At 58.2% G+C, this 24,574-nt stretch overlaps 3 protein-coding genes across 7 annotated transcripts; 2 read left to right on the top strand and 1 right to left on the bottom strand.

Annotated features, from left to right (window-relative positions):
* Positions 1 to 5,650: 5,650 nt before the first annotated feature.
* On the top strand, positions 5,651 to 10,238 carry TUBB4A (tubulin beta 4A class IVa). Its single transcript, XM_017674779.3, has 4 exons — positions 5,651 to 5,835; positions 6,358 to 6,466; positions 6,564 to 6,674; positions 8,522 to 10,238. Exons 1-4 carry the CDS (start codon positions 5,779 to 5,781, stop codon positions 9,577 to 9,579), a joined length of 1,335 nt encoding a protein of 444 aa, XP_017530268.2. The 5' UTR covers positions 5,651 to 5,778; the 3' UTR covers positions 9,580 to 10,238.
* A 1,548-nt stretch (positions 10,239 to 11,786) lies between these two features.
* On the top strand, positions 11,787 to 20,663 carry DENND1C (DENN domain containing 1C). 4 transcript variants are annotated; one of them, XM_017674778.3, is made up of 23 exons: positions 11,787 to 12,613; positions 13,631 to 13,695; positions 13,778 to 13,821; positions 13,959 to 14,008; positions 14,239 to 14,358; positions 14,442 to 14,511; positions 14,695 to 14,769; positions 14,864 to 14,929; positions 15,019 to 15,072; positions 15,162 to 15,272; positions 15,695 to 15,795; positions 15,905 to 15,950; positions 16,079 to 16,180; positions 16,268 to 16,393; positions 17,179 to 17,283; positions 17,949 to 18,039; positions 18,121 to 18,161; positions 18,379 to 18,450; positions 19,074 to 19,118; positions 19,188 to 19,295; positions 19,480 to 19,541; positions 19,693 to 19,900; positions 19,997 to 20,663. In XM_017674778.3, exons 1-23 carry the CDS (start codon positions 12,597 to 12,599, stop codon positions 20,606 to 20,608), a joined length of 2,391 nt encoding a protein of 796 aa, XP_017530267.3. In that variant the 5' UTR covers positions 11,787 to 12,596; the 3' UTR covers positions 20,609 to 20,663. The 4 variants fall into 4 exon arrangements, with proteins under 4 accessions (XP_017530267.3, XP_036874052.2, XP_017530266.3 ...); XM_017674777.3 differs by having other exon boundaries at positions 11,789 to 12,666; XM_037018157.2 differs by lacking the exon at positions 14,864 to 14,929 and having other exon boundaries at positions 11,788 to 12,666.
* Positions 17,226 to 23,239, bottom strand: CRB3 (crumbs cell polarity complex component 3). Of its 2 annotated transcripts, none has more exons than XM_037018165.2 (5): positions 23,085 to 23,239; positions 22,672 to 22,858; positions 21,983 to 22,056; positions 21,531 to 21,674; positions 17,226 to 17,352 (listed from the first exon to the last, which is right to left on the bottom strand). In XM_037018165.2, the coding sequence occupies exons 2-5, from the start codon at positions 22,751 to 22,753 to the stop codon at positions 17,329 to 17,331; spliced, it is 324 nt and encodes a 107-aa protein (XP_036874060.1). In that variant the 5' UTR covers positions 22,754 to 22,858; positions 23,085 to 23,239; the 3' UTR covers positions 17,226 to 17,328. The 2 variants fall into 2 exon arrangements, with proteins under 2 accessions (XP_036874060.1, XP_017530271.1); XM_017674782.3 differs by lacking the exon at positions 17,226 to 17,352 and adding an exon at positions 20,665 to 21,199.
* Positions 23,240 to 24,574: the final 1,335 nt, after the last annotated feature.

The following is a 24,574-nucleotide window of genomic DNA, read 5'->3' as shown; positions in this document are numbered from 1 at the left end:
GAGCCAGGAGGAGCACTCCCATTGGTCCGCACCCGACCAATGAGGCGCGGCGAGGGCGCCGGCGGGACGGGCTGACAGTTGACCAGAAGCGGAGAGAACCCGCCCACCAGAGAACTCTCAGCCAGAAAATGACCGCCGTGAATCGCCCAAGGCCGGAATACCCAGGGGGAAGACTGCTGGCCCTGGAGGATTATCACCACCTCCAACCTGACTGTGACCCGCAGGACTCCGAGAAAGGTGGGCCTGCGCCTTCCAGGGCCGACACCAGTCCCCCGGGCTCTGCCCACTCCCCCTCGCTCTTCTCCCTAAGCTCCGCCCATTCCGGCCCTTCAGCCTCCCGGGCCCTGCCCACTCCCCTCGCCTTTCTCCCTAGGCTCCGCCTACTTCCCCCGCCTTCAGTCTCCCAGGCCCTGCCCACTCTCCGGCCCCGCCCACCCACCCACGTTGTTCTCCCTAAGCTCCGCCCACCTCCCCCGCCTTACTCTCCCGGGCCCTGCCCACTCTCCGACCGGATTCACTCTTCTACCTTGCTTAGTCCAGCACCACCCTCTCCCCAGGCGCCGCGCTTCTATAGCCCGCTATCTAAAATCCTGGCCCCTTTCCTGGGCCCTGCGCTCCCTCCCCTGCCCAAGCCTTCGAACCATCCCCATCCCTAGTCTAACTTCCTTGGGGCCTCCACGGATTTCGGGTCCCTAACCATTTTGTCTTATTCCTTAATGCCCCGCCCCATTTGTTCCGCTCTACCTTCTCCCAGGGCCCAACCACACTATCAAGACCCTATCCCAAAGCTGCCAAGTCCCTGGTGTGGAATGGGGGCTCCTGGCTAATAATGGAGCGACAGAGGCCTCAGTAGCCCCTGCCCACTCTTTCTCAGGAAGGCCCCGCCCCCTTGGCCTTCTGAGTAGCGCCCTACAATGGGATCCCCCCCCTGCCCTCATCCCCGGGGTCACCATCCAGGCCCTCTTCTACCTGCTGTGGCCCCGCCCAGCCCGTGAGCTCTAATCCCTCTCCCCGTGGGCGCGCCCACCCTGTCGCTCCCCAGTGTCCCCGGCAGTAGTCTATAAATTTACACACGTGGTCTTGGCCTTGCGGAAGCTGGGGATCTGCAGTGACACCACTATCAGATACCCTGTGTGGCCCATCACATCAACGAGGGCTCAGCATTCATTACCGTTGGCCTAGTGGCTATCCTCATGGTAAGAGTGGGCCACTTTCACCCCATGCGGTGGTGATATGCCTTGGGCAAGATGCACCCCTTTTTTGGCAGGGTGTAAGCCTACTATAAGCCTAAGGTGGGAAGAAGTACCACCCCTTTTCCTAATGAAATGGGAAAACTCTCTGCTCAATGGGTAGAGCCCCTCTACTAAGGGAAAAGATAAGGCTCACCCCTTGTTGACAGAGTAGAGGAACCGTCCAGTTCACTGCCTTATTCATGGAACAACAGAAAGTTCAGCCCTTTCCCCCCAGTGGACAAGGAAACCCCAGCCCTTCTAAGCATAAAGCAGGATGCAGTCCTGCCCCTTTTCTGGGGAGTTGGGAAATCTTATCCTTTTAATCACAGAGGGGACAGCCCTCCTCTTTCTCTTGGTCAAAAGGGAAGTCCCACCATTTGCAGGCATCTAGGAGGACGTCTATCCTCTCATCCTGGTATAACAGGAAGCCCAGCTCCTTTCCAATTTGAAACAGGAAATCCTGCCTATGTCTGACATAAACCAAGGAGATGTCCCACCCCTTTTCTTGATATAACAGGAAGTCCCACCCCTTTTAAATATGGGACTACTGCCCATAAAGTAGGGGATTGTCCCACCCTTTTTTGTTGGTAAAATGGGAAGCCTTGCCCCTTGCCTTAGTGAGGCACAGGGGTGGAAGAAGTCGCCCATTTTTATGTGTGTGATGAAATGAGAAGCCCACCCTTTGCCTGGTTTAGTGGGAAACCACCCTCCCTGAGACCAAGGATTGAGGATTTCCCACCCTTATTGCCCCCAGCCCTGCCCTCAGCAGTGATCCCTCCCCATCCAGTGTGGCCCCAGAGGTCAGCCTGGAGAGATGATCCATGTCCAGGGCCCGCAGCTGAGCTCGCAGGCCCTCATGAGCAGCACCTGCGTAGCCATGGTCTACAAGCAGCTGGACACCTTTATGTTTGCCAACATGGCCAGATGCTCCTGATTGGCATTGCCAAGGTCACGGGCCACCTGCAGCCCCACTTCCTGGCTGTGTGCTTGCCTGACCCAGCCTCCTTCTGCTGTGAGAGTGGTTACATCACTAAACACAACTGCACCGGGCACTGGAGGAGGTCCTCAAGGCCAGGCGAGTGGGTGAGTGGGGAGGGGACCCAGGACGCATCTACACCCCAGCCCCAGCTGACGTCAGCCCTCCCCTGCCCATCTCCCAGAAAATCCTTCTATTCTAAGCACGCCTTTGGGATGTACTCTGCGTTGTATCTGGTGGTGAGTGTTGGCAGGAGGCACACACCCAGCAAGGCCAAAGAATGTGCCATTGTCCTCTGGGCCCCCAGCCGTGCGTGGTGCCAGCAGTGCTGGGCAGTTTCCATAGAGCTTATGTGTGCCCCTGGAGTTGGAAGGCAAGAATTGGGAGGGCCTGTCTCTTCTTAAGGCTCATTCAGTGTCCTTGTGCTGGAACAGCAATTTCCAGAACCCTCTATCTCACCCTCCCTGCAGCTGGAGAGGGTCTGTGCCAGGCTGGGTCCATGCCCAAGGCCCGGCCCCATCGGGGGCAGGGGGAAGGGAAATCCCACCCAGCTGAGGTGTGGGTCTGAGGGCTGGCCGGTGAGGTGGTAGGAGGCACCGGGGAGAAGGGGAGCCTTCAAAAAGGAGTCTGACCCGCAGCCCCAGTGGACAAAGAGCGCAGAGTCAGGCGGCGGAATGGGATGGCACATATCGGAGCCAGCCCAGAGTCCCCGTACTGTGACACCTACAGAGGCCCAGGCCACGGAGCACGTGATGGTCACACAGCTAACACCAGCAACATTGTCTTCCTGAAAGACAGTCATTCAACTGCCAGCCTTACTTTCTGTTTTTAAAGTAACTGCTGCCTCCTGTAGCAATCAAAAAGCAGGGCCTTTGGAGCTGGGAGGTACGGGCTTTATTCCCAGCCTTAACTGAGTGTGACATGGTGAGATACTCAACCTCCTCCAGCCTCCCTGTCCTCTCCTGTAAAATGGGCATGCGAACAGCACCTGCCTCTGTAACATCCTGGTTTTATGAGTTAAAACATAAACAAGTTGATACACTCAAAGGACTTAGAACAGGATCTGGCCTAAATGTCAAACATTATTAATGGATAAAACAGAATTCCTCCGTCCCCTGGGGTGGACTGGGGTGTGCGTTGCATGTCAGCAATGCCGTGGAGCTCCCAGAGCAGGTGGCAATGTGGCCCCTGATATGACAGGTCACACGCAACGAGGAGGTGGGCCTTTCCCTGGTTTTGCAGACCGCAGAATTAACGAGCAGAATGTTCTGGGTCTCCAGGAATTCCCCCACCTCGTGAGTGTTCCCCAAGTGCTGATGCCTGCTTTCTGCCTCAATGGACAACAGCCACTTCCTGTTCCGTTCATACCAAGGAGGTAAATTAACCTGGTGTTTAAAAACGGGATTTTTTTTTGTTGTTGTTCTGTTTTCCATCTCAAAGCTAGGAGCCACAGCGCCTACTTTTTGAGGACTTCCTGGTAAGGCTGACCTGGTTTGATTGGCATTCTGACACTGGCAGAACTGGGCACAGTATGAGCCTGCCATAGGGACCCACCTAACTGCTTAGGGAACCCTCCCTCCAACTCTGAGCTCTTTCACAGCGATGCTTCCGGGCCACAGCCAGTACCCTCTTCAGATGCTGAAATCCATTTCCATACAAAAGTGGCAAGGTAGATTGTCCTGCCTGACCTCGTGGCTGCCTGGGACTGGACAGACAGGTAGGCACAGTAGCACAGCCCCGGGGTGGAATTCCTCTAGGGGGCTTTAAGGAGCTGCCTGTGTGCAGCAGGCCATCTTTATGCAAGCCATCTCCTAGGGACAGGACACCCGGTTCTCCCAGCCCACCATCCAGCTCCTGTTCTTGTCCCTGGCTCTGTTCACTGGCTACAGGGCCAGGTCTTGGCCTGTTGGCACCACCCCCCTGACACAGTCTTCTGATTCCTGCAAGGAGCCTTGATGGCCTGCTGGGTGGGAGGTGACACTGTGGTACCAGAGAGGGTCTGCTTACCTGCAAGCTGTGGGCCCACCTGGCACTTGACTACCTAGGAGAGGAGCCCAGGAGAGGTCAGCTTGGGAATGGGGAAACCATGGGGTGAGGTGACATCAGACCCCTCCCCCCAAACCCTCCCCCGCTGCATTCCTACATGCTTTCTGTATCTCTGGCATGTCTCCATCTCAGGCAATGCCGGGTCCCAGCAGGCCCAGGTGTCAGAAGGCTGCCCGTGCTCCCCATTCCCTCCCCCCGCCCCACCTCTGCCCCTGTTCCTGAGGACTGTCATGGTGATGCTCCGACTGAGGTCAGTTCCCAGGTGGGCTAAGTCAGGGAGCCTCTCCGGGGCTCAGTCCACACCCTAAATCAGCCCTTGCCTAGTGGGATGACACAGGAAAACCCATTTTGGGTGACTGAGCCCAAATCAACCCCTCCCAGGAGGGCCACTTCCATTTTTATGTTTTTTATGATTCTTGATATATTTAAAAAAATCAAGAAATGCCAACACATGAGGAGGAGTGGCCCCAAGAGGTCTGGCCTTCAACTCGGGGCAGCACAGAAGTCTAGTGCAGCCCCTGATAATAACTAATACTAACTGCTACAATGTGTCGTTTACTCTGTGCAGGGGAGACTGGGGCCACCTCGCTGCACCCTCCTCACCACCCAAGAGGGAAGGCATTCTTGATGACCCCATCTGGGAGATGAGGAATTCCACCCCAGAGAGGCGGAGTGGCCCATGCAAGGTCACACAACTAATAAAGGCGAAGGTGGGGCTGTGACTCGTTGTACATTGTTAACACCCAGCACAAAGGTGCTGATCTGGGGGGAGCTCTCTATCCCCCCCAATATGTAATCCAGCTGTAAATCTTCCTCCTTGATGTTCGACCCCAAGCAAGGCCAGAGGTGACCCCATCTGCCACAGACCCAGAGCCCCACACAGCTGACCAGGGGAGGCCCACAGCACACACACCCCCAACCTCCAGCAGCTTCCAGAGCATCCCCGAACACCGGAGGGAAATCAAGGTTTTATTTATTACGCAGCTTCAAGGCAAGTCTCCAGAACCCCACCGCCCCCTCTGCCAAACCGCTACCCTGGAGCACCCCGCTAGGAGCGCCCCCCACCTCCGCCCCAAGTTAATGCAAGGTCTGGCGAATGAGGCCTAAATGGAATGAACCTGAGGCTGCGGGCCGAGAAACCGAGGCAGGGAAGGGCGTTGGGGAGAGGCCGGCTCTCCCTGCCTCCCGTCCCACCTCTGGACCGGCTTGAGGCGGGAGCAGATGGCACTGACGGCACCCGAGGGGCCTCACCCCTTCCCCTCGGGGTGGGGCCGCACGTGCCTCCGGGGGGTCTCCAAACCGCTGGGGAGGGAGACCCCTCCACCCCTATGCCCTCCCTGCAGGGGCGGGGCCAGGGGGCGGGGCGGGGCGGTGACCGGCGGTGACGCGGGCCCCGCCCGCTCATATAGAGGCGCCCCCAGGGCGCAGGGACCGTGCTTCGCCGCCGCCGCCGCGTCACCTCCCACCCGCGCCGCAGCTCACAGCTTCAGCGCCGCCGCCGCGTCAGTCCTCCGTGCCACTGCCATGCGGGAGATCGTGCACCTGCAGGCCGGCCAGTGCGGCAACCAGATCGGGGCGAAGGTGCGCGGGACGGGCCCCGGGGGGCGGCCGACAGGATGCAGCGGGGCCCGCGAGCCCCGCGGAGCTCCCCACATTGGGACTTTTGGGGCCAGGGTCCGCAGGAAGCCAGCCCCCGCCCCAGGGACGGTGGGGGAGGGGCGCAAGGGTAGGGCCAGACTGGGAACAAAGAGGCCGATGGCAGTGGGGCCCAGCCTACTATCCGCTGGCCACAGCTGGCTGCACAGCTGGCCCACTGTCCCCTCCACACGCACAAAGAGACTTCGCCCCTCCCCGCAGCTGCAGCCGGAGCGGGCTGACACCAGCAGGCTAGGCTGGGGTGGTGACTGTGCTTCACCCCACCCCCACTGCGTGCCTCATGCTGCTTCATCCTTGCCTGCCCACCATGCCTCTAGGTCTCCCATTCATGTTGCTGGGGGCAGGTGGCAGGTGGGGAGGTGGCTGGGGTCCTGGGCCCAGGAGGCAGCAGTAGGGGCAGGCCCCTCACCATCCCCTTCTCTATCCTTACTGCCAACGCCCCTGTAGTTTTGGGAGGTGATCAGTGATGAGCATGGCATCGACCCGACGGGCACATACCATGGGGACAGTGACTTGCAGCTGGAGAGGATCAATGTGTACTACAATGAGGCCACAGGTAGGGCGCAGAGGGCACCTGCAGGAGTGGGGGAGGCTGGGAGGGGACAGGATGTCCTGGCACTCACTCCAGCCGCCCTCCATCTGCTTCACTGCAGGAGGAAATTATGTTCCCAGAGCCGTGCTGGTGGACCTGGAGCCCGGCACCATGGACTCGGTCCGCTCTGGCCCCTTTGGCCAGATCTTCCGGCCAGACAACTTCGTGTTTGGTGAGTTGCGGGCATGGGAATCTCCCTCATTCCTTTCACTTCCCAATACCTGGTGGAAATTCTCCACCTTAGCATCAGATGCCCAGCAGTGACCACAGGGCCCCGCATCCCAGTGGGGGAGGCAGACAGGGCAGTCAGGGCTGTATGCAGAAACACATGGGTCATTGTGGGAGCCCAGGGGAGGCATCTGTTACAAGGTGGGGGTTAGGGAAGGCTTCCTGAAGGAAGTGACATTTTAACTTAACAGTAGGGACCTCAGCCAGACTACCTGGATGAAAATACCAGCTCTGGCATTTCATGCATTCCACAAATACAGAAAATCTGCATGCCAGGCTCTACTGTATTCCCAGATGCTGAGAACAATGCAGGCAGGGTTCTCTGCCCCACTGGAGCTGACATCCTCGTAGAGGGACATGGGCAACAGGGAAGAGAATAAGTAAAATTCAGCCACAGATGGAGTGGGCTCGGGGATTGTGAACGGGCTCCTTGGTCTCCATGCCTCAGTCTCCTGGTCTTTAAAACGGATTATAAAAAGACCCATATTTCAGGATTATGAGGTTTAAAGCCATTCATCTGTGTAAAGGACTTAGGCTCTTGCACAAGCATGACTTGCACAAAGGAATTTAGCATCTCTTGTTGTTTTCATTATGAATATCTGCAGCCTAAAAGGTGAGTAGGTGGGCTGACAAGGGGGGTGGAAGGGAGGAGAGATTTGTCAGACCGAGGGAACAGCATATGCAGAGACAAAGGGCACATTGGTAGCACTCACATTGAAGGGGTGTACACTCTGTGAACATCCTTCTAGGAAGCTTTTCCTGGTGCCTCCTGGCTGCACACCCCCACCTGGTCTCAGACCCCAGGCTCCACCCACTCCCAGCACCCGAGGCACTTCTCCTCAGGGCAGGGTTATGGTTTAGAGTCTAGGGTCTAGGGATTGACAGGATAAGCTGTATGACCTTGGACAAGTGACTTACCCTCTCTGGTCTGTGCAAAGATTCAGCTTCTGTGTGGGTATGGCGCATAATAGGTCCGCAGGAATGGTAGTAGAAGGACAACACGAGTTTGGCCAAAGGATGTGGGGAATTCTAAGACGACCATGGGCTGCTCCAGTCTGGTCAAGAGATTGTATGGCCTCTGGGAGACTTTGTGGGAGAGAGGGTTGATAAGACCCAGGAGCCAGACTGCCTGGCTCAAATCTTGTTTATTCTGAGGTGAGTAAACAAAAACCTTACTCAGAGCCCTGAAGGTAAGGCAGTCATGTGGGTACCTGGTGGGGGGGGGCGCAGAAGGAACAACATATGCAAAGGCCCTGGGGCAGCACCAGGCCTAGTGTGTGGGAGGAGCAGTGAGGAGGCCCATGTGGCTGGAGCAGAGAAAGCAAGAGGGAGGAGGGAAGTGCAGGGAGGGGACAGGGCAGGTTGTGCAGGACCTCCTGGGCCTCAGGGAGGATTTGGGCTTTTATTCAAGATGGGACTGGTTTTGAGCCCTGGTGAGATGATTTTGATGAAAGGCGGAGCATAATTTGTTTTAGGTTTTAACAGAGTCTAGGGTCTAGGGATTGGCAGGATAAGCTGGATGACCTTGGACAAGTGACTTCCCCTCTCTGGTCTGTGCAGGTATTCAGCTCCTATGTGGGTATGGCGCACAATAGGTCCCCAGGAATGGTAGCAGAAGGACAACACCTTCTGGCTGCTGGGTGAAGGGCAGCAAAGAACAAAGCAGTGAGAACAATTAACAGTAGTAATGATAAATTAATTTTTTTATTATTATTCTACTAGTAGGATGGCTGAGGGTGGGACTGAGGGTGAGCTGTCCCCTCACACCTGCCCACGTGTCCCCTCCTCCAGGCCAGTCCGGAGCCGGCAACAACTGGGCCAAGGGCCACTACACGGAGGGCGCCGAGCTGGTGGACGCCGTCCTGGACGTGGTCCGGAAGGAAGCGGAGAGCTGCGACTGCCTGCAGGGCTTCCAACTGACCCATTCGCTGGGCGGGGGCACCGGGTCCGGGATGGGCACGCTGCTCATCAGCAAGATCCGCGAGGAGTTCCCAGATAGGATCATGAACACATTCAGCGTGGTGCCCTCGCCCAAGGTGTCCGACACGGTGGTGGAGCCCTACAACGCCACGCTGTCCGTGCACCAGCTGGTGGAAAACACCGACGAGACCTACTGCATCGACAACGAGGCACTCTACGACATCTGCTTCCGCACCCTCAAGCTGACCACACCGACCTACGGGGACCTCAACCACCTGGTGTCGGCCACCATGAGCGGGGTGACCACCTGCCTGCGCTTCCCGGGCCAGCTCAACGCCGACCTGCGCAAGCTGGCCGTGAACATGGTGCCCTTCCCCCGCCTGCACTTCTTCATGCCCGGCTTCGCCCCACTCACCAGCCGGGGTAGCCAGCAGTACCGTGCCCTGACGGTGCCGGAGCTCACCCAGCAGATGTTCGATGCCAAGAACATGATGGCTGCCTGCGACCCCCGCCACGGCCGCTACCTGACGGTGGCCGCGGTGTTCCGAGGCCGCATGTCCATGAAGGAGGTGGACGAGCAGATGCTGAGCGTGCAGAGCAAGAACAGCAGCTACTTCGTGGAGTGGATCCCCAACAACGTGAAGACGGCCGTGTGCGACATCCCGCCCCGTGGGCTCAAGATGTCCTCCACCTTCATCGGCAACAGCACGGCCATCCAGGAGCTGTTCAAGCGCATCTCGGAGCAGTTCACGGCCATGTTCCGGCGCAAGGCCTTCCTGCACTGGTACACGGGTGAGGGCATGGACGAGATGGAGTTCACCGAGGCCGAGAGCAACATGAACGACCTGGTGTCCGAGTACCAGCAGTACCAGGACGCCACGGCCGAGGAGGGCGAGTTCGAGGAGGAGGCAGAGGAGGAGGTGGCCTAGGGCCGTTTGGTTCGCCTCGTGTATGCACCCCGCCTTGCCTGCTGACCTTTGACCCCTTAGAGAGACCCCCAAACCTTCGGCAACACTTCTTCTCCAAGCGTGACTCACCTCTGCCCTGCTAACCCCACAGCCTTCACTTCATCTTGATCCTAATATACCTGAGAATCCAGTGAACCTCACTTCACTTCGGACCCCAGCCAACTTTTGACCCTGGAGCCCCACTTTACCTCTGACTCCCTTAAGCTCTTCCAGCTTCGACTCGCCCATGGGCCCTGTTTCACCTCTGACCCTGAGAGCCCCACCTTTAGCTCCATGAGCTCTCCTTCACCCCTGACTTCTTCACCTTTGGCCCCGCCCACAAACCCCATTGCCTCCCCAGACCTGCAAGCCCAGTTCACTTTTGGTTCTTCCCTCTGGGCCTCCCTTAACTTCCGTCCTCGTCTCACTTGTGACCCCATGAGCCCCGCCTGCCCTCTGACTCCCGTGAGCCCCCGTTTCTTTCCTGAACTCACCCCCTCAGCTCTCACCCACTCTGATTTCCTGGGGTAGTGGATGGCAACTCCTGAGGAAGAAGCCCTAGAGCATGTGGGCAAAGGGCTGCACCCCAACCCTCCCCACCCGCCTCCGCCTCCATAAGTAAATTATTGTCCTGCCATGTTTCTGCTGAGTGCCTTTTTGACCTCCCTGTGGGAGGAGGGCTGGAGAGCAAGGGCTCCTACGTGTGGGTTGGAGGTAGGCTCTGAAGGGACATCAATCTGGGGTGGGGGAGAGAGGGGTGGACATTCCAGAGTCAGACGGATCAGGCTGTGCCACTCGACTAACTGATGTTGAATAAGCCACGCCCTCTGAAGCCTTGACTTTCGCGCCTATAACACGGGATCACGTTTTTCTGCCACTATCCCCGCGTGCCCACTTCAGGGATGGACGTTTGTGAGGATTCAAGATCTTGTGGGCACAGTGCGTGGCTCGGAGTGGGTGCCTGACAATGGAGCTCCTGTCAGTCCGGGGGTAGGGTGGGGGAGCGCATGTGCGAGTGTGTAAAGCAGGGAATCTGTAGGGAAGGATTCTGGGGAGTTGGCTGCCTAGGGCTGGCAGTGGAGGGGCTGAAGTTGCTAACAGTCAGATGGAGCACTGTGAGGGCCTAGCACATGCCATGTCACATGTAACCCTCACACCAACCCTCTAAGGTCTGAGCTTTTATTCCCTTTCAAACCAAGGTTTAGAGAGACAAAGTGTATTAGTTAGCTTCTGCTGTGTAACAAATTTAGGGGCTTAAAGTAATAGCTATTTTGCTCCCAAAGTTGCACTTTGGGCAGAGAGTGGCAGGGCAGCTCATCTCAGGTCCCTAGGACACCAGCCAGAAGATCTTACCTGGAGGCCACGGTCTATATTTAAGGTGGCTCACTCAAATGGCTGCTGTGTTGATGCCAACTACTGGCTGGGGACTCAGCAGCGGGCAGGTTAAAAGAAGGGCATCAGTCCCTCTCCATAGTCTGGGCTTTCTCACAGCAAGGTGGCTGGGTTCCCCAAGGGCAAACATCCCAGGAGAGCAAGGCAGAATGCTGTGCATTTTTCTGACTGGCTTCAGAAGTCACATAGTGTTCTCTGGACTCCTAATCGATGGTGGTCACAAAGCCTTGTCCAGGTTCAAGGGGATGGGATATAAACTTCACCTCTAGAGAGTAGAGAGGCTTTGGAGATGTGTGTGTGTGTGTGCACCTGCTTGTATGCTTGCTCATCCCCCTCCTTGGTGTGGAAAGATCTTGCACCCACAGTCGTATGGGGACCTGCATATAAATGAGAATACCCAGTCATCTGCATGTTTGCACAGTCTGATGGACTAGACACAAATTCCACAGGCACATAGACACACACGTGCACCCCCAGATAACCTAGGACATTCCAGGCAGGTGGATTCGTGCAAATGTGCACCTAGATCCAAAGACATCCTCAGTGTCTCGCAGGAGGCTGATAATCTTGCAGACTCTCATGCATTTGCAATGTCTGAGTCTGGGATTTTATGTGCACATATGTGACCACGAGTACCTCCCTTGTGTTCTGCCACTGTGTCTGGAAGGGTGTCTGCATATCCTTGTGTTTCAACCTAACATCTGTCCACTGAGCATTCTGCCTCTGAGTCTGTGACTCTGATTGGGTGTGCCTGGCTATGTCTCTGGATGTGTGACTGTCTGGCTGTGAACCTGCCTTGTGTCTGTCTGTTACAGCTCTATGTTCTCTATGCATTCCTGTCTCACAGCAGTCTTATTTCTCTGTTATCCTGCTGGTACTGATGGTGGCGGTCTCTGCATGTGTGTCCCGTCTGTAATCTCTGGAACTCTTTGCTGGGTGCTGCCTCTCTGCTTCTATCACCTGGGTGGACAAGGACCACTGTGTGTGTGTGCTGTCCCTCTGCACTTGTTGGGTTTTGCCTGTGACTACCTTCTGCCTGTATGACATGGTGTCTCTCCACGTATGTCTGCTGTCTGACTATTCTGTGTCAGCCACTTCCTGGCTATGTGTATGTCTGTGTGTCTGTCCTTGTGTTCTGACTGCTGTCTGTCCACCTCTTCAGCAGTGGACCGTGTCCACTGCCTGACCAGGCTCCCCCTGCTGGTCCTACAGGAAATGGCCTGTGCCAATGGACCAAAGGAAAGAAGAATGGGGGGAAAGAGGAAGCGTTTGAGGCAAACTGAATCCTTAGCAGTCGCAGAGAAGGGAGGGCTTGGGTGTGATGGTGGGGTTCAGATGTGGCCTGGCCTGGCAGGGCCAGGGTTTGGGGGTCTGGTCCCTGAGCCAACACCACCTATTGTCCACCCATCTTGGGTAAGGCTAGGAGGCAGGATGCCTGGGTCTCTCACAGTGGGTGGGGGCAGAGGCCGCCCTCTGGGGACGTCACCCGTTAAACTTCCTCTCTCGGCCACACAGGAAGCTGAGCCAGCTCAGGGCCCAGCCCTGCACAAGCACAGGCCCCCAGGACCCCTGGGGAAGGGCCCCGCCGGGCCGGCCCAGCAGGGACCATGGGATCCAGAGCTGAGTAAGAGCTGTGCCCTCCCCCATCATCTGGATGGAGAGCTCCAGACCAGGCCTGTAAGGGGGCCAAGGGGAGCTGGGCTGGGGCAGGCCCGGGAGGGACCATGAGCCTCAGGGGCAGGTGGCTGGAATGGGGCTGGATGCCCAGCTGGCCTGCAGCATGGACTCTGATCTCAGAAACACTTGGGCTGCTCTTGGCCCCCCCTCCGTCTTTCAGTCTCTCTTTCTGGCTCCGTTTGTCTCAGTTTGAAACTCTCGACTGTGCACCTCTTGGTGTATCTCAGTGATGGGGAACATGGCTTCCAGGGGTCTGTGGGGGAAGGGGACCATGTGTGTCCATGTGTGTGAGGGCCGTGTGGACTGTGTCAGCGTGAGGGCGTCATGCTGGGAGTTCCCACGCTGGGGACTTCATCCCCTTCTCTGCACCCCGCAGGTCTTTCTGTGTCCCTCCCTGAGCCCAAGTCCCAGCATCCCCTTTGTAGTGGGCGGAGGAGGAGGGGACAGAGAGGAGGGAAGAGAAGTACCAGGGCACGCTGCCCCCTTTCTCAGACAAGAAAGTGGGGGTCATTCCCTGGGGCCCCATGAAGCCTCAGGGAGATGGATTCTTGCTTTCAAGACCACAGGGATGTTCAACCATTTACAACGCCACACTCACAGCCATGCAAGAAATCCTGGATGCAATTCACCCTCGTGCCGAGCAGCCCCCTACCGGACACATGCACTGGCAGCTCCATCCTCTCGGGCAGACACGGGATGGGAATAGACACACACACACACGCTTGCACAAGGCACATATGTACACACACCCCTGCATGCTCACACAGGACATGCACACACAATCAACACTGTTGTTCACACAGCATCACATGACCTACACACTCACTGCCACAAATTCTCAGGCTCATGTACACACAATCACACCGGTCACATGTGCACACACAATCACATGTACAAAGTCGCAGACCAACCGCACACAGAGAAGCCAGCTCTTGGACCCACTCTGCCTATTCCTGTCCCACAGAGGTGATCCCCCTGCCATGTTTGATTGGTTCTTCGAAGCCGCCTGCCCTGCCTCCCTGCAGGAGGGTGAGTAGGGAGCAGCAGGTGGGGGTGGGGAGATGGAGGGTGGGCCTGGGGCCCTGAACTTGGAAGCCTGATCTCCCTGCAGATCCCCCTATCCTGCGGCAGTTCCCCCCAGACTTCAGGGACCAGGTATGTGGGCTGGCCCTTTGCCCACCTGGAGCCAGGGGCCAGTCCCTCTGGGGGAGGGGACTCTCTGCTTTGCACTGGGAATTCAGGGCTGCGGTCAACCTGAGTGGCCAAGCAGTGTGTCTTCTCTCCACCCCCAGGAAGCTATGCTGATGGTGCCTAGATTCTGCTTCCCTTTTGATGTGTTAAGGTATGGAAGGAAGCAGGTATCTGGGGACCCAGGATCACAGACTCTCAGGGCCCCCAGGATTCAAACACCCAGGGACCCAGGGATTCAGGCACTCAGGGACCCTGACAACCAGGGCCCAAAATACCCAGGGCCTGAGACTGGTGGACACAGTACTAGGGGCATTTTGGGAAGTATGGGGGAGGTCAGAGAGCTGGGAACCCTGGGGCTCTGAGAGCCTTTCCCACCTCCAGGGAGCCCCCCAGCCCTGCTGTCCAGCATTTCACCTTCACCCTCACCGACCTGACTGGCACCCGCAGATTTGGTTTCTGCCGCCTGAGGGCTGGTGCCCACAGTTGCCTCTGCATCCTCAGGTATGGGAAATGGGGCCTATGGGTGAAACGGGAAGGGGCGAAGCCTAGAGGTGCTTCATGGAACCCACATCCTGTCTCCACAGCCATCTGCCTTGGTTCGAGGTGTTCTACAAGCTACTGAACACAGTAGGGGACCTCCTGGCCCAGGACCAAGTGAGACCACCCCCCTCTCATATCCACCGTAATCCCAGCCCGCATCCCACCAAGACCCCAGCCTAGCTCTGAACCCCCAGGCCTGACCTGAGCCCCTTGGCCCCTCTCAGACCACCTAGTCTGAGTTAAGGCCCTGGGAATGCCCAACCTACGATCTGACTCAGATACCCCACCTCCACGCAGGTCTCGGAGGTGGAGGAACTTCTTCTAAATCTGTTGCAGCAGCCCCTGCCGGGGCCCCAGGCCTCGGTGGAGCTGGTGAGTAGTCGCCACTCCCCTGGCGCCGGACCTCAGGTGCATGGCGGGGCTGCCCCCCAGCCCTGGGAACCACACAGCTACACCTGTCCCCCAGGGCAGCGGGGTGCTGATCTGCAGTGCGCGTGGCGTCCCGCTCCCTGGCCCCGGGAACAGCAGGCCGGTGAGCGGAGCTGGGGACCCCGGAAGGTGTGACCATCCAGGTGAGGTCAACCCCCCACTGATCGGTTCCCCCTGCCAACACCCCCGCAGCTTTCCTGCTTCGTGGCCCCCGACTCCGGCCGCCTGCCATCCATTCCTGAGAATGTGAGTGGACCGCTGGGAGGGAGCTCTGGAGACAGGGGGCGATCGGGTCCCGTGGTCCCTCGCGCCCAGCGCTCCTCTCTGGTCCTCAGAGGAACTTGACGGAGCTGGTTGTGGCGGTGACAGACGAGAACATCGTGGGGCTGTTCGCCGCGCTGCTGGCGGAGCGGAGGGTCCTCATCTTCGCCAGCAAGCTGAGCACCGTGAGGCGGGGCAGCCGGGCGGGCAGCGGGGGTCAAGGGAGCTGAAGTCTAGGGGTGGGGTCGTCATGGCTCCACCTCTAGGGGCGTGACCAAGGGGGGCTTAATTCTAGCCCCGCCTCTTTGGAGGTGAAATCACTGGGCTGAGTCGAGTCTCCATCCCTAGGGTGGGGTCCAAGAAGGGGTGCCTGTTAGTTCCGCCCCCTACAGAACCAGGGTGGGACGTGCAGTCCTGGCTCCGCCAGCAACACAGATTGTAATTTATCTAATTCTTGATCTTCACGTGACTCCTAGAAGATCTGAGTTTTCACCTGTTACCCTGTAGAGGATGGGGAGGGAGGTGGGACCGGTGACAGGGCACGTGGGAAACGGAGCGAGGAGCCCCGGCCCTGACTCCACGGCGCCCCGCCCCCCGCCGTCCCCAGCTGACGTCGTGCGTCCACGCGTCCTGCGCCCTCCTGTACCCCATGCGCTGGGAGCATGTGCTGATCCCCACGCTGCCGCCGCATCTGCTGGATTACTGTTGGTGAGGGGCGGGGCTGGGAAGGGGCAGGGCTTGGGGAGGAGTCCTGGAGTCCTGGAGGCCCTCCGCCCGGCGGCGCCTGCATGACCCTGCCCCCTTCTGTCGTCTGCAGCGCGCCCATGCCCTACCTGATCGGGGTGCACACCAGTCTCGCCGAGGTGAGTGGAGATGGACCCGAACCTCGGGAGCGGACGGGTCTCCCTCCTTCTGCATCGCCAGGTACCACCCCCTCGCCAGGAGTCCTTGGGCTCTGAGCGGCCATGTCCCCTTATACTCCCCAACGCAGAGGGTGAGGGAGAAAGCCCTTGAGGACGTCGTGATGATGAACGTGGACTCCAATACCTTGGAATCGCCCTTCGATGACGTGCAGGCGCTGCCCCCGGATGTGGTCGGTATCACCCCCTGCACGCTCTTGCCACACCTGGGAGTCGGAGGCCCCACCCCTGCCCTCTCAGGTCGCCCCCATGTCCTGCAGGTGTCCCTGCTGAGGTTGCGCCTAAGGAAGGTCGCGCTGGCCCCCGGAGAAGGGGTGTCCCGTCTGTTCCTCAAAGCCCAGGCCCTGCTCTTTGGGGGATACCGCGAAGCTCTCACCTGCAATCCAGTGAGTACCCGGGACGCAGGCGGAGAGGCCTTGGAGGTCCCTGAGGATTCAGACTGATAGTAATGATATCCAGCGTTTATGGAGTGCTTACTCTGTGTTCACCTGTAAAACGAATCCTGCGGGTACCCACCCAAAGGGTCGTGTCAGTGAGTGGGCATGTGCAAAATCCTTGGATAGTGCCTAGCACGTCGTGAGCGCTCGGTGAATGCTAGGTTTTACTATGATCTCATTTAATGCTCACAGTGGTGTTCTGAGATGGATATATTAGGTCCCATTTTACATATGAGGAAATCAGGGCTTGTGGAAGGCCCACAGGGGGTGAGCTTTGCAGCCAGGACTTGATCTGCTGACTCTCAACCCTCCCGCCGTCCCTGCAGGGTTTTCACAACTATTCTACGAAAACTTCGGCTCTGCCTTTACAGCACACCCCGCATCTGTCCGTTCCTTCCCTTCTCTCGCCCCTGTTATTGCTCACCTGGATCAGCGCGCTCACGTCCCCCTGAATCCTCCCCTGCGACTCCTCTGCTTCCCAGTCTGTCCTCCCCGCAGCGGCCAGAAGTCACCTGTGAGCACCTGTGTCAGGCCCCCTTCCTCTGCCCACAGCTCTCCAGCGCTGCCATTTCTCTGGGGTCAAAGCCTCAAAGCCCAAGGCCTCCATGAGGCCTTGCACAGGATCAGGCTCACAGCAGGCGCTCAATCGATGTTTGCCGCATGCTAGGGAGGGAGGCCGGCAGCTGGGGTCCAGAAGAGCCGCGGGTAACTCAGGACTTGAGTGCTTCTTCCAGGGCCAGCCTGTGGCCTTCAACGAAGACGCCTTCTTGGCCCAGAAGCCCGGGGCGCCCCTGCAGGCCTTCCACCGGCGGGCCGTCCACTTGCAGCTGTTCAAACAGGTGCTCCAGGGTCCGGAGGACCGGGCCGGGACCAGAGTGGCGGGGCTAAGACGCGCAGAAGCCCGGGTCCTGTAGGAGGGGCTGGAGTCGGTTCCGTGGGAACCCCCCACTTCAGGGTCCCTAAAGATGGGAACCCCCGACTCCTGGGTCCTTGGGGAGATTGGGGTGGAACCAAGTTCCTGGGTCCCTAGGGGGGCGGCCCCTGGCTCGGGGGTGAGGGTCCGTGCCGGACTCCGGAGTTGGCGTGTCTTGAGTGCACACTCCATTTGCCCGGGAGGGGAAAGCGGTCTGGTACTCCTGGGTCCTAGGGATGTGGGGGGCGGGGGAGGAATGGGCGGGACTCCAGGGGCTTTCAGTGCTGGGGTGGATTCTCGGGTCCCTGAAGGTGAGGTCGATCTCTTCTAGGGTCACTAAGAGGTGGGCAGGTCTGGAATGGTGGAGCCCGACTTCCGGGTCCCGGGGCGGGGTCTCTGAGGTCAAGTCCTGACTTGGGAGGCGGGGAGAGGGCTGGACCTCAGGCTTCGCGAGGTGGACTCGAGTCCTGGGACGGGTTCCTGAGGGGCCAGGGATGCAGGGTGAGTGGACTCCCTGGCCCTGGAATTCGGATGTATTGAGGGGGGCACAGCCGCGTCTGACTTTCCGACCCTTCTCCCACCCCACCCCAGTTCATCGAAGGCCGACTAGAGAAGCTTAACACAGGAGAGGGCTTCTCAGATCTCTTTGAGCAGGCGATCACCTGCAGCGGGGCATCCTCAGGTGAGCCCTGCGTCTAGCCCGGGAGCCCTCCACTCCCAGCACCCCAGCCTGAGCCTGCCGTGACTACCTCTCCTTACCTAGGCACCCTTCGTTCCTACCAGCTTTGGGCAGACAACCTAAAGGTAAGGACACCAAACACTTGTTTAATGTTCATTATTGGTTTGGCTTAGCCCCACCACAGTCCCCAGGTAGATCATCATTATGCTTATTTATAAATAGGAATCCAGACTCAGAGAGGGAAAGGGGCCTGTCCAGCATCACAGAGCCAGGGTGCGGAGGTGAGGTCTGGGGACACCCCAGATGCCCAAGCCTCCTTCCATTGCATTCTCTCCCCCCCAGAAAGGCGGTGGTGCCCTCCTGCATTCGGTCAAAGCCAAGACCCAACCAGCCGTCAGAAACATGTACCGCTCGGTGAGGCTTCTCAACACAGGCCACTTACCAGGGGGATGAAGGCAAGGGGACAGAGGACATTTCCATGCCTCCCTGAGACCACACACCTTAATACCACATTTTTATCAGAACCAAACCGGCAGTTTCACCACTAACACATCTTCCCAATTTTATTCTCCATTTACCATAATTATTTTTGTTAGGATCCTTGCTTTTTTTTTTTCTATTTAAAATTGACAACCAAGATTCGCTAGCAAACCTCTTTAGCCCTTCTCAGGCAGTTACCACCCTGGTTTGTGTCCCTTTTCTTCTCCATAGTCCAAACATTTCCTAGGCCAATTTCTGCAGCTCTGAATGGTCCACTGGATTTCATTCTTCTCGGCTTTTGAACAGACACATTTCTGTGATCTGTTTCTGACACTCCCCATTTCATTCAGGGCTTTTGTTCTGGGAATATTCTTTTATATTAGAGGGTGAGAGTTTGTATTGCCTTCTTAGGTGGTACATGGGGAATTGTAAATATATTTGCGAGGCACAAACACACCAATGGCCAAGACGAAGTTGTCTTAGGGGATGAAGGGCTGAGTTCTCAAATGCCCAGGGTCCATTCTCTCCAGTCTGATTCTTTATCGGCTCATCTGTAGGCCAAGAGTGGCTTGAAGGGTGTGCAGAGCTTTCTGATGTACAAGGTAAGGCCAATGGCCAATGGCCAGGGGGCAGCAGGCGTGGGGCTCCTGGCTCACCCACACTCTTCCTAGGATGGGGACTCTGGCCTGCACAGGGGGGGCTCCCTGAGGGCCCCAACCCTTACTAGCCGCTCAGATTGCCTGCAGCAGCGGCTGCCTATCACCCAGCACTTCGGACAGGTAAGAATGTCCCCCCCGCCCCACCACCGTGCTGGTTAATCAGTCTCCCCCCACCCATCCATAAATCTCCCTTCCTCCTCACCTACTCCAATATCTGGTGCCCACGTCACACCTACCCTCCTCCAGAAAGCCCAATGCTACAGCTCCTGAGCCCCACCCCACACCCCAAAACTGTCCTTTGCAGAACCGGCCCATCCGCCCCAGCAGAACCCGGCTGGGGGAGAGACCTGAGTCCCTGGGAAAGGGGTAAGGCTCGAAGGCTGGGGAGGGGGCAACGTAGGAAGTGCAAGGCCAGGACTGATGGGGAGGTTAGCCCCCAAACTCCAGACCCTCCAGAGCAGAGGAACCAGGGCTGGGGGCCTTGGGGCAGATATCTGAGGCTGTCACCATCACTCAGGACACCCTCTCCAAGCCCTGACGACACCCCGGACCTGTGGGCAGAGGAAGCTTTGGATAGCAGCTTCCTGGGGTCTGGAGAAGAACTGGATCTGCTGGGTGAGATTCTCGACAGTCTGAGCACAGGAGCCGTGAGGATAGGCAGCCTGCGGCCCAGCCAGAGCTTCAACTGCTGCCACAGAGGGGACCCCGACAGCTGCTTCAGCCTGGTGAGGGGACCCAGTCCTCCCCATATGCCCATCCAACTTGCCCTCCCCTGCAGCATCTAAAGGCCAGCAATGTGCCCTCTCCCCACCCCTGCCCAGCCTAACATACCCGGAAGACCCAGGTGGCAACCAGATGATGAAGAACAGCCCCACTCCCTGTCCCTGCCTGGCAGCCTGCCATCTCTGCAAACACCCCAGCCTTCGGATGCCATGACCTCCTTAGAGGACCCCACTTCCCAGCCATCCTTGGAGGCTAGCCAAGAAATCGTTTTTCCATCCCAGCCTTCAGCAGCCTCTGCAGACCTCGGCAGCCATGGGGACACTGCGTCCCCTCATACAGAGCTCCAGTCTCTAAGCCTACATCCCTCTCCTCCCCACAAGGCAGCCAAGAACCCAGGAGCCCAGGACAGCCCCTGCCCCCCGCTCTCCACAGTGCCCAGCCCTCCAGAAAGCCCCCAACTTCTGGTGCCCACAAAGCCCAACTTGCACATCACCCAGACATCCCAACCTCTTGATTGTTGCTTGAATCCTGGTTCCCCAGAGAACCTCGGATCCCAGCCTTCCAAGGCCCTGCCAGCAGAGCACGCTCACCTGCAGCCCGAGGAACTGGGAGCCCTCAGATCTCCTGCCTCGCTGGCCAGCACTGGGCAGGAACCCCAGGTCAGGAGCCGGCCTGGAGTTGCTGAGCTTAAGAAGTGTTTTGAAGGTTAAGTATTGGGGATCTGGATGAGACCCCAGTCCCTCAATAAAGCCACAAAAGCCCACAGTTGGTTTTCCCCGTGAGTTTATCTGGAGGCCCTCTCTCTGCTCAGAAACCCATCCCTTCCAGTACCTTCCTCCTGGCTTCTAAGTGCCGCTAAAAACTCCTTCCTTCCTGGAAGCCCTCCCAGCCCCTAGGATCCTTGCAACCTTACAATTCATCTCTCAATAGCCTATGAGCCCTGACTTATATCCTCCATCCAAGCCAATTCCTGCTCCCCCCCAGCTCCAAATAAGGTTTTTTTATATCTCACCACCAACTTTATATGTGTGCTGTGTGTGTATATATCTGTATATATATACACACATATAAAGTGAGCAGCCCCACCTTCCTTGCCTCAGGGACAGAGTTCTTAAAGCACCATCTTCCCTTATATTTGTAAGCACTGTGTGGGTTTGATTGCCCAGAGAGGGCTCCACCTTCCCCCAAGGTCACACAGCAATGACAGGAGATGGAGAGAGGAAGGGGACCTAGATGGGCAGGCAGCCCCGCACCGTCTCCTTTGGGTCCTGGGGGGCCCGGGCCTCAGCTGCGTGGGAGAACTGAAAGGAAAGGAAAGGAGGATTGTTTGGCCCATGTGGCAGGGCAGGACAGCTGGCCAAGTGAAGATGGTGCAGCAAGCGGGGACCCCCAGCCCTGGCACCCCCAACTGCAGGTGGAGGCAGAGGCACGTGCTTCAGAGCCCACCCGGCAGGTGCCCCTCAGCCCCCAGGTCTCCTGAGCCATCAGAGGCTGGTGTCTCGCTGGCAGCTACTGCATGTGAGGTGCGGGGCAGTCCTGGGCAGCGGCGGCTGCAGTGGGCCCCACTGTTCAGATGAGCCGCTCCTCCGGCGGCAGCTTGAGGTTGGGGGGCGGTGGTGCACGGGCACCCACCTGCTCCTCACTGCTGGGCCGGTAGGTGCCCTCTGTCTGCCGTTTCTCCCGCAGCTTCCGCACCAGCAGGGCCAGCCCCACAGCCAGGAGCAGGGCTGCCAGGAGGGAGAAGACCACAATGATAGCGGTGATGGCCTCTTGAGACTGCAGGAGAGGGGACAGGTGTGACCCGCCTGAACGTGGGGACCCTGTCCATCCCCACCTGGGAAGCATATGAAGCTCCTGACCCTAGCCCCACCCCACCCCCACCACTTCCGGCGCTGTGGCTCCGCCACCCAGGATTCCTGATCCCTATCTGACACCTGGGCCTCCCAGGCTCCCCTCACCTGCCATGTCTGAGGCTCCCGCTCCCAAGCACCTGCCCTGTCTGGGAGTCTGGGCCTCTCCTGCTACACGTGGGCCTCCTGAGTAACATCCCTACCGTAATCCTCCCACATATACCTCCAACTCACCAGGGCCCCACTGGAGTAGGAGCCAGGGCCAGGGGTCGTAATGGTGTGGTTGCCATTTACAGTGGGGTCTGGTGCTGTGGGGAGGGGGTAGAGGAGAAATGAATCTCCACCGGCCCCTCCCATCTGGGTGCAGCTGCACCTGCCCTGGCACCTCTCTGCCCCCCGGTTAGAACTCTGCCCTCTGAGTCTTTCATTCCTGCAGTCGCTGTAGGTGTCCTGTATGCTGGGGCCATCCCCAACCCAGAGGAGCCCGGTTTGCATTTTGTGCTCTGTTGGGGGCTATTATAATGGATGGGTACCCAGAAGCCCAGCCCTCAGACTCCCCGAGCGGCGCGCCGTTAAGGGTCTGGGCGGATCCTGCCTTTCCAGGCAGTGCCTGACTCACACCTCCCCCCAGGCTCCCGACACTGGAATGGGACTGTAAGCAGGGTCCACACCTATGGCCAGGCTGGTCAAGCCCAGCTCAGAGCGCCAGGCAGGCCTCCTCCTAGCTCCCAGTCCGCCCAAAACACTCCAAACACACTGAGAGTCAGGTTCAGGCCTCCTCCCACCCTCCAGGGAAGGACTTCGAATTCCTAACCCTCCCCAGCCGTGACCCTGTAGACTTCCCCCAAGGCACTCTCTGCCCGCTCCCCAGTTCTCGATCTCTCAGTGTCCCAGGTACCCAACGCCCCCTCGCTGGTACCTACTTTGCCCCCAGGCCCGGCCCCAGCGGACCGGCAGCAGTGGCAGGCCCAGTGCTAGCAGCGGCCCCAGCCCCGGGCTCGCCATTGGGAACAGGCGACGGGCTGGTGGCACCAGGGCCCGGGCTTCTCGAGTGCTGCGTTCCTACCGCATCTCGGGCGAGGGGGGTACCTGCAACCAGGCACCTGGGGGCTGGAGAAGGAGAAAGGCCTGGGCGTGCGGGAAGGGCAGGACCCGGGCGCAGGCCCAGGGGAGGGGCAGCCGGCGCGGGGCACCCCGGAGTCCCGCCCCGCCCCCGCCGCCGGAGGTCAGAGATTAAAGATTAACTGGGGCCGGCGCGTTCCAGGACTGGAGAAGGGGAGGAGAAAGGAAGGGGAGGAGAAGGGGAGGGGAAGGGGTCGCCGACCTGCCTCCCTACCTCACCCGGAGGCCTTCGACCTCGCTCAGGTTCGCGGGCCGGGTCCCTCGCTCGAACCCTCGGAGCGTCGGTCGGTCGGTGGGTCGGTCGCTCAGTCGGACTCCAGCCCCGCCCGCTCACGTGACCCGGAAAGTTTAGTCACTCACCTGGGAGGGAAGGGCACTTCCGGCTTGTGCACCTGAGCCTAGATGAGAGGGCGGAGCCAAGGGAGGGCGGGGCCGCACTGAGGGCGCACCTGTAACGGGAACCCAATCCTGTAATGGGAGGGCATGAAAAGGGGCTGGATCGCGCAGGTGTAAGAGGGACCTCCCACCTCTATTGCGGACGAGTCTGCAGGATCGCACCCGGGTGGAGACACGGGATAGAGAGACGCCGGTGTATGAGGCATTCCTGCCTGGGGCTGACCCAGATGGTGAGCCTCTAATGAAAAAGCACCTGTGTAGTCCACACCTGCATGGGAGCGAACCTGTAGAGAAGACATCTGCGTGGATGTGTAAGAAGAGCACCTATGCATTGAATCACATCTGTCTGGAGTATAGCTGAATGGAAGCATACCTGTGTGGAAAACAGCTGTATAGAACACACCTGCATTATAACAAACAGCTGAGTGAGGCGCTCTGGTATAGAGTGTATCTGTTTTGGAAAAGCATCTGCACAGCTCACTTGTGAAAGGAACAACACTTGTACGAAGAATTCCTGTGTGGAAATGTATTGGAAATACCTGTGTGAGACACACCTACATTTAAGGGCACCTGTATGGGACCCAGTTATATTGGAACACATCCGTATGGATGTATACTTACTGGAACACTCAGCGGGGAGGAGTAAAAGAGACGCAGGCTGTATAACGCATTCCTGGGTGGATTTCTATGAAGACACATAACTTGAGAAGGAAATAGTCTTGGATGAAGGTCTGCATATAACTGAGCTCAAATGAGAGAAATATCTGAAAACATTTGCATGTGGCCACTCGCACTGGAGTACCTCTGGGAGTGGGTAAGCAAGACAGAGGCTCATGTGCATTGGAGCCACCTGTCAAGGATGTATCTGAGAGGAAACACCTGTCTGGGGAATCTCCATGGGAAAATATCTGTATCCCCCATGTTGTAGGGCACCTGCAAGGACCACCTGTAAATGGAAACATCTGTGAGGAAACCCTCTGTAAAAAGCTCGTTGGTTTTGGGATGCGCACCTGTTAAAACCCACCTGTCTAGGCAGAAGCTGAGTGGGAACCAAATGTGCTCTTAAGGCTGTATCCTTGGATAATGGAAAAGACGCCCCTCCACCCCCACCCCCGTCCGGGACTCTTATTGGGCATGTAGTTTGGGGAGAGCGGCTTAACATCCTCATCTGCAAAGTGGGAAAGCCAGTCCCACCTACTTTACAGGGTTTTGGCGAGGACGACGCCAGAGGTGAGTAAAAGATTTGGCATGTACTACGCACTAAATCAATGTTAGCTATTGTTATTAATCGCTGTCAAGTGATGTGGG

The sequence above is a fragment of the Manis javanica genome, chromosome 13 (assembly GCF_040802235.1).
Source record: "Manis javanica isolate MJ-LG chromosome 13, MJ_LKY, whole genome shotgun sequence".
NCBI lineage: Eukaryota > Metazoa > Chordata > Mammalia > Pholidota > Manidae > Manis > Manis javanica.
This window is presented reverse-complemented; position numbering and strand designations above follow the sequence as displayed.

Bases quoted from the DNA above. Each gene is read 5' to 3' on its own strand.
- TUBB4A (XM_017674779.3), top strand. From the start codon at position 5,779: ATGCGGGAGATCGTGCACCTGCAGGCCGGCCAGTGCGGCAACCAGATC. The intron at 5,836-6,357 runs GTGCGCGGGACG...ACGCCCCTGTAG, and splicing joins GCAACCAGATCGGGGCGAAG to TTTTGGGAGGTGATCAGTGA. The intron at 6,675-8,521 runs GTGAGTTGCGGG...CCCCTCCTCCAG, and splicing joins GCCAGACAACTTCGTGTTTG to GCCAGTCCGGAGCCGGCAAC.
- DENND1C (XM_017674777.3), top strand. From the start codon at position 12,644: ATGGAGAGCTCCAGACCAGGCCT. The intron at 15,796-15,904 runs GTGAGGGGCGGG...TGTCGTCTGCAG, and splicing joins CATCTGCTGGATTACTGTTG to CGCGCCCATGCCCTACCTGA. The intron at 18,451-19,073 runs GTGAGGCTTCTC...GCTCATCTGTAG, and splicing joins TCAGAAACATGTACCGCTCG to GCCAAGAGTGGCTTGAAGGG.
- CRB3 (XM_017674782.3), bottom strand. From the start codon at position 22,753: ATGGCGAGCCCGGGGCTGGGGCCGCTGCTAGCACTGGGCCTGCCACTG. The intron at 22,057-22,671 runs GTAGGTACCAGC...CCCTCCCCACAG, and splicing joins GGGCCGGGCCTGGGGGCAAA to CACCAGACCCCACTGTAAAT. The intron at 21,675-21,982 runs GTGAGTTGGAGG...CCTCTCCTGCAG, and splicing joins CCTACTCCAGTGGGGCCCTG to TCTCAAGAGGCCATCACCGC.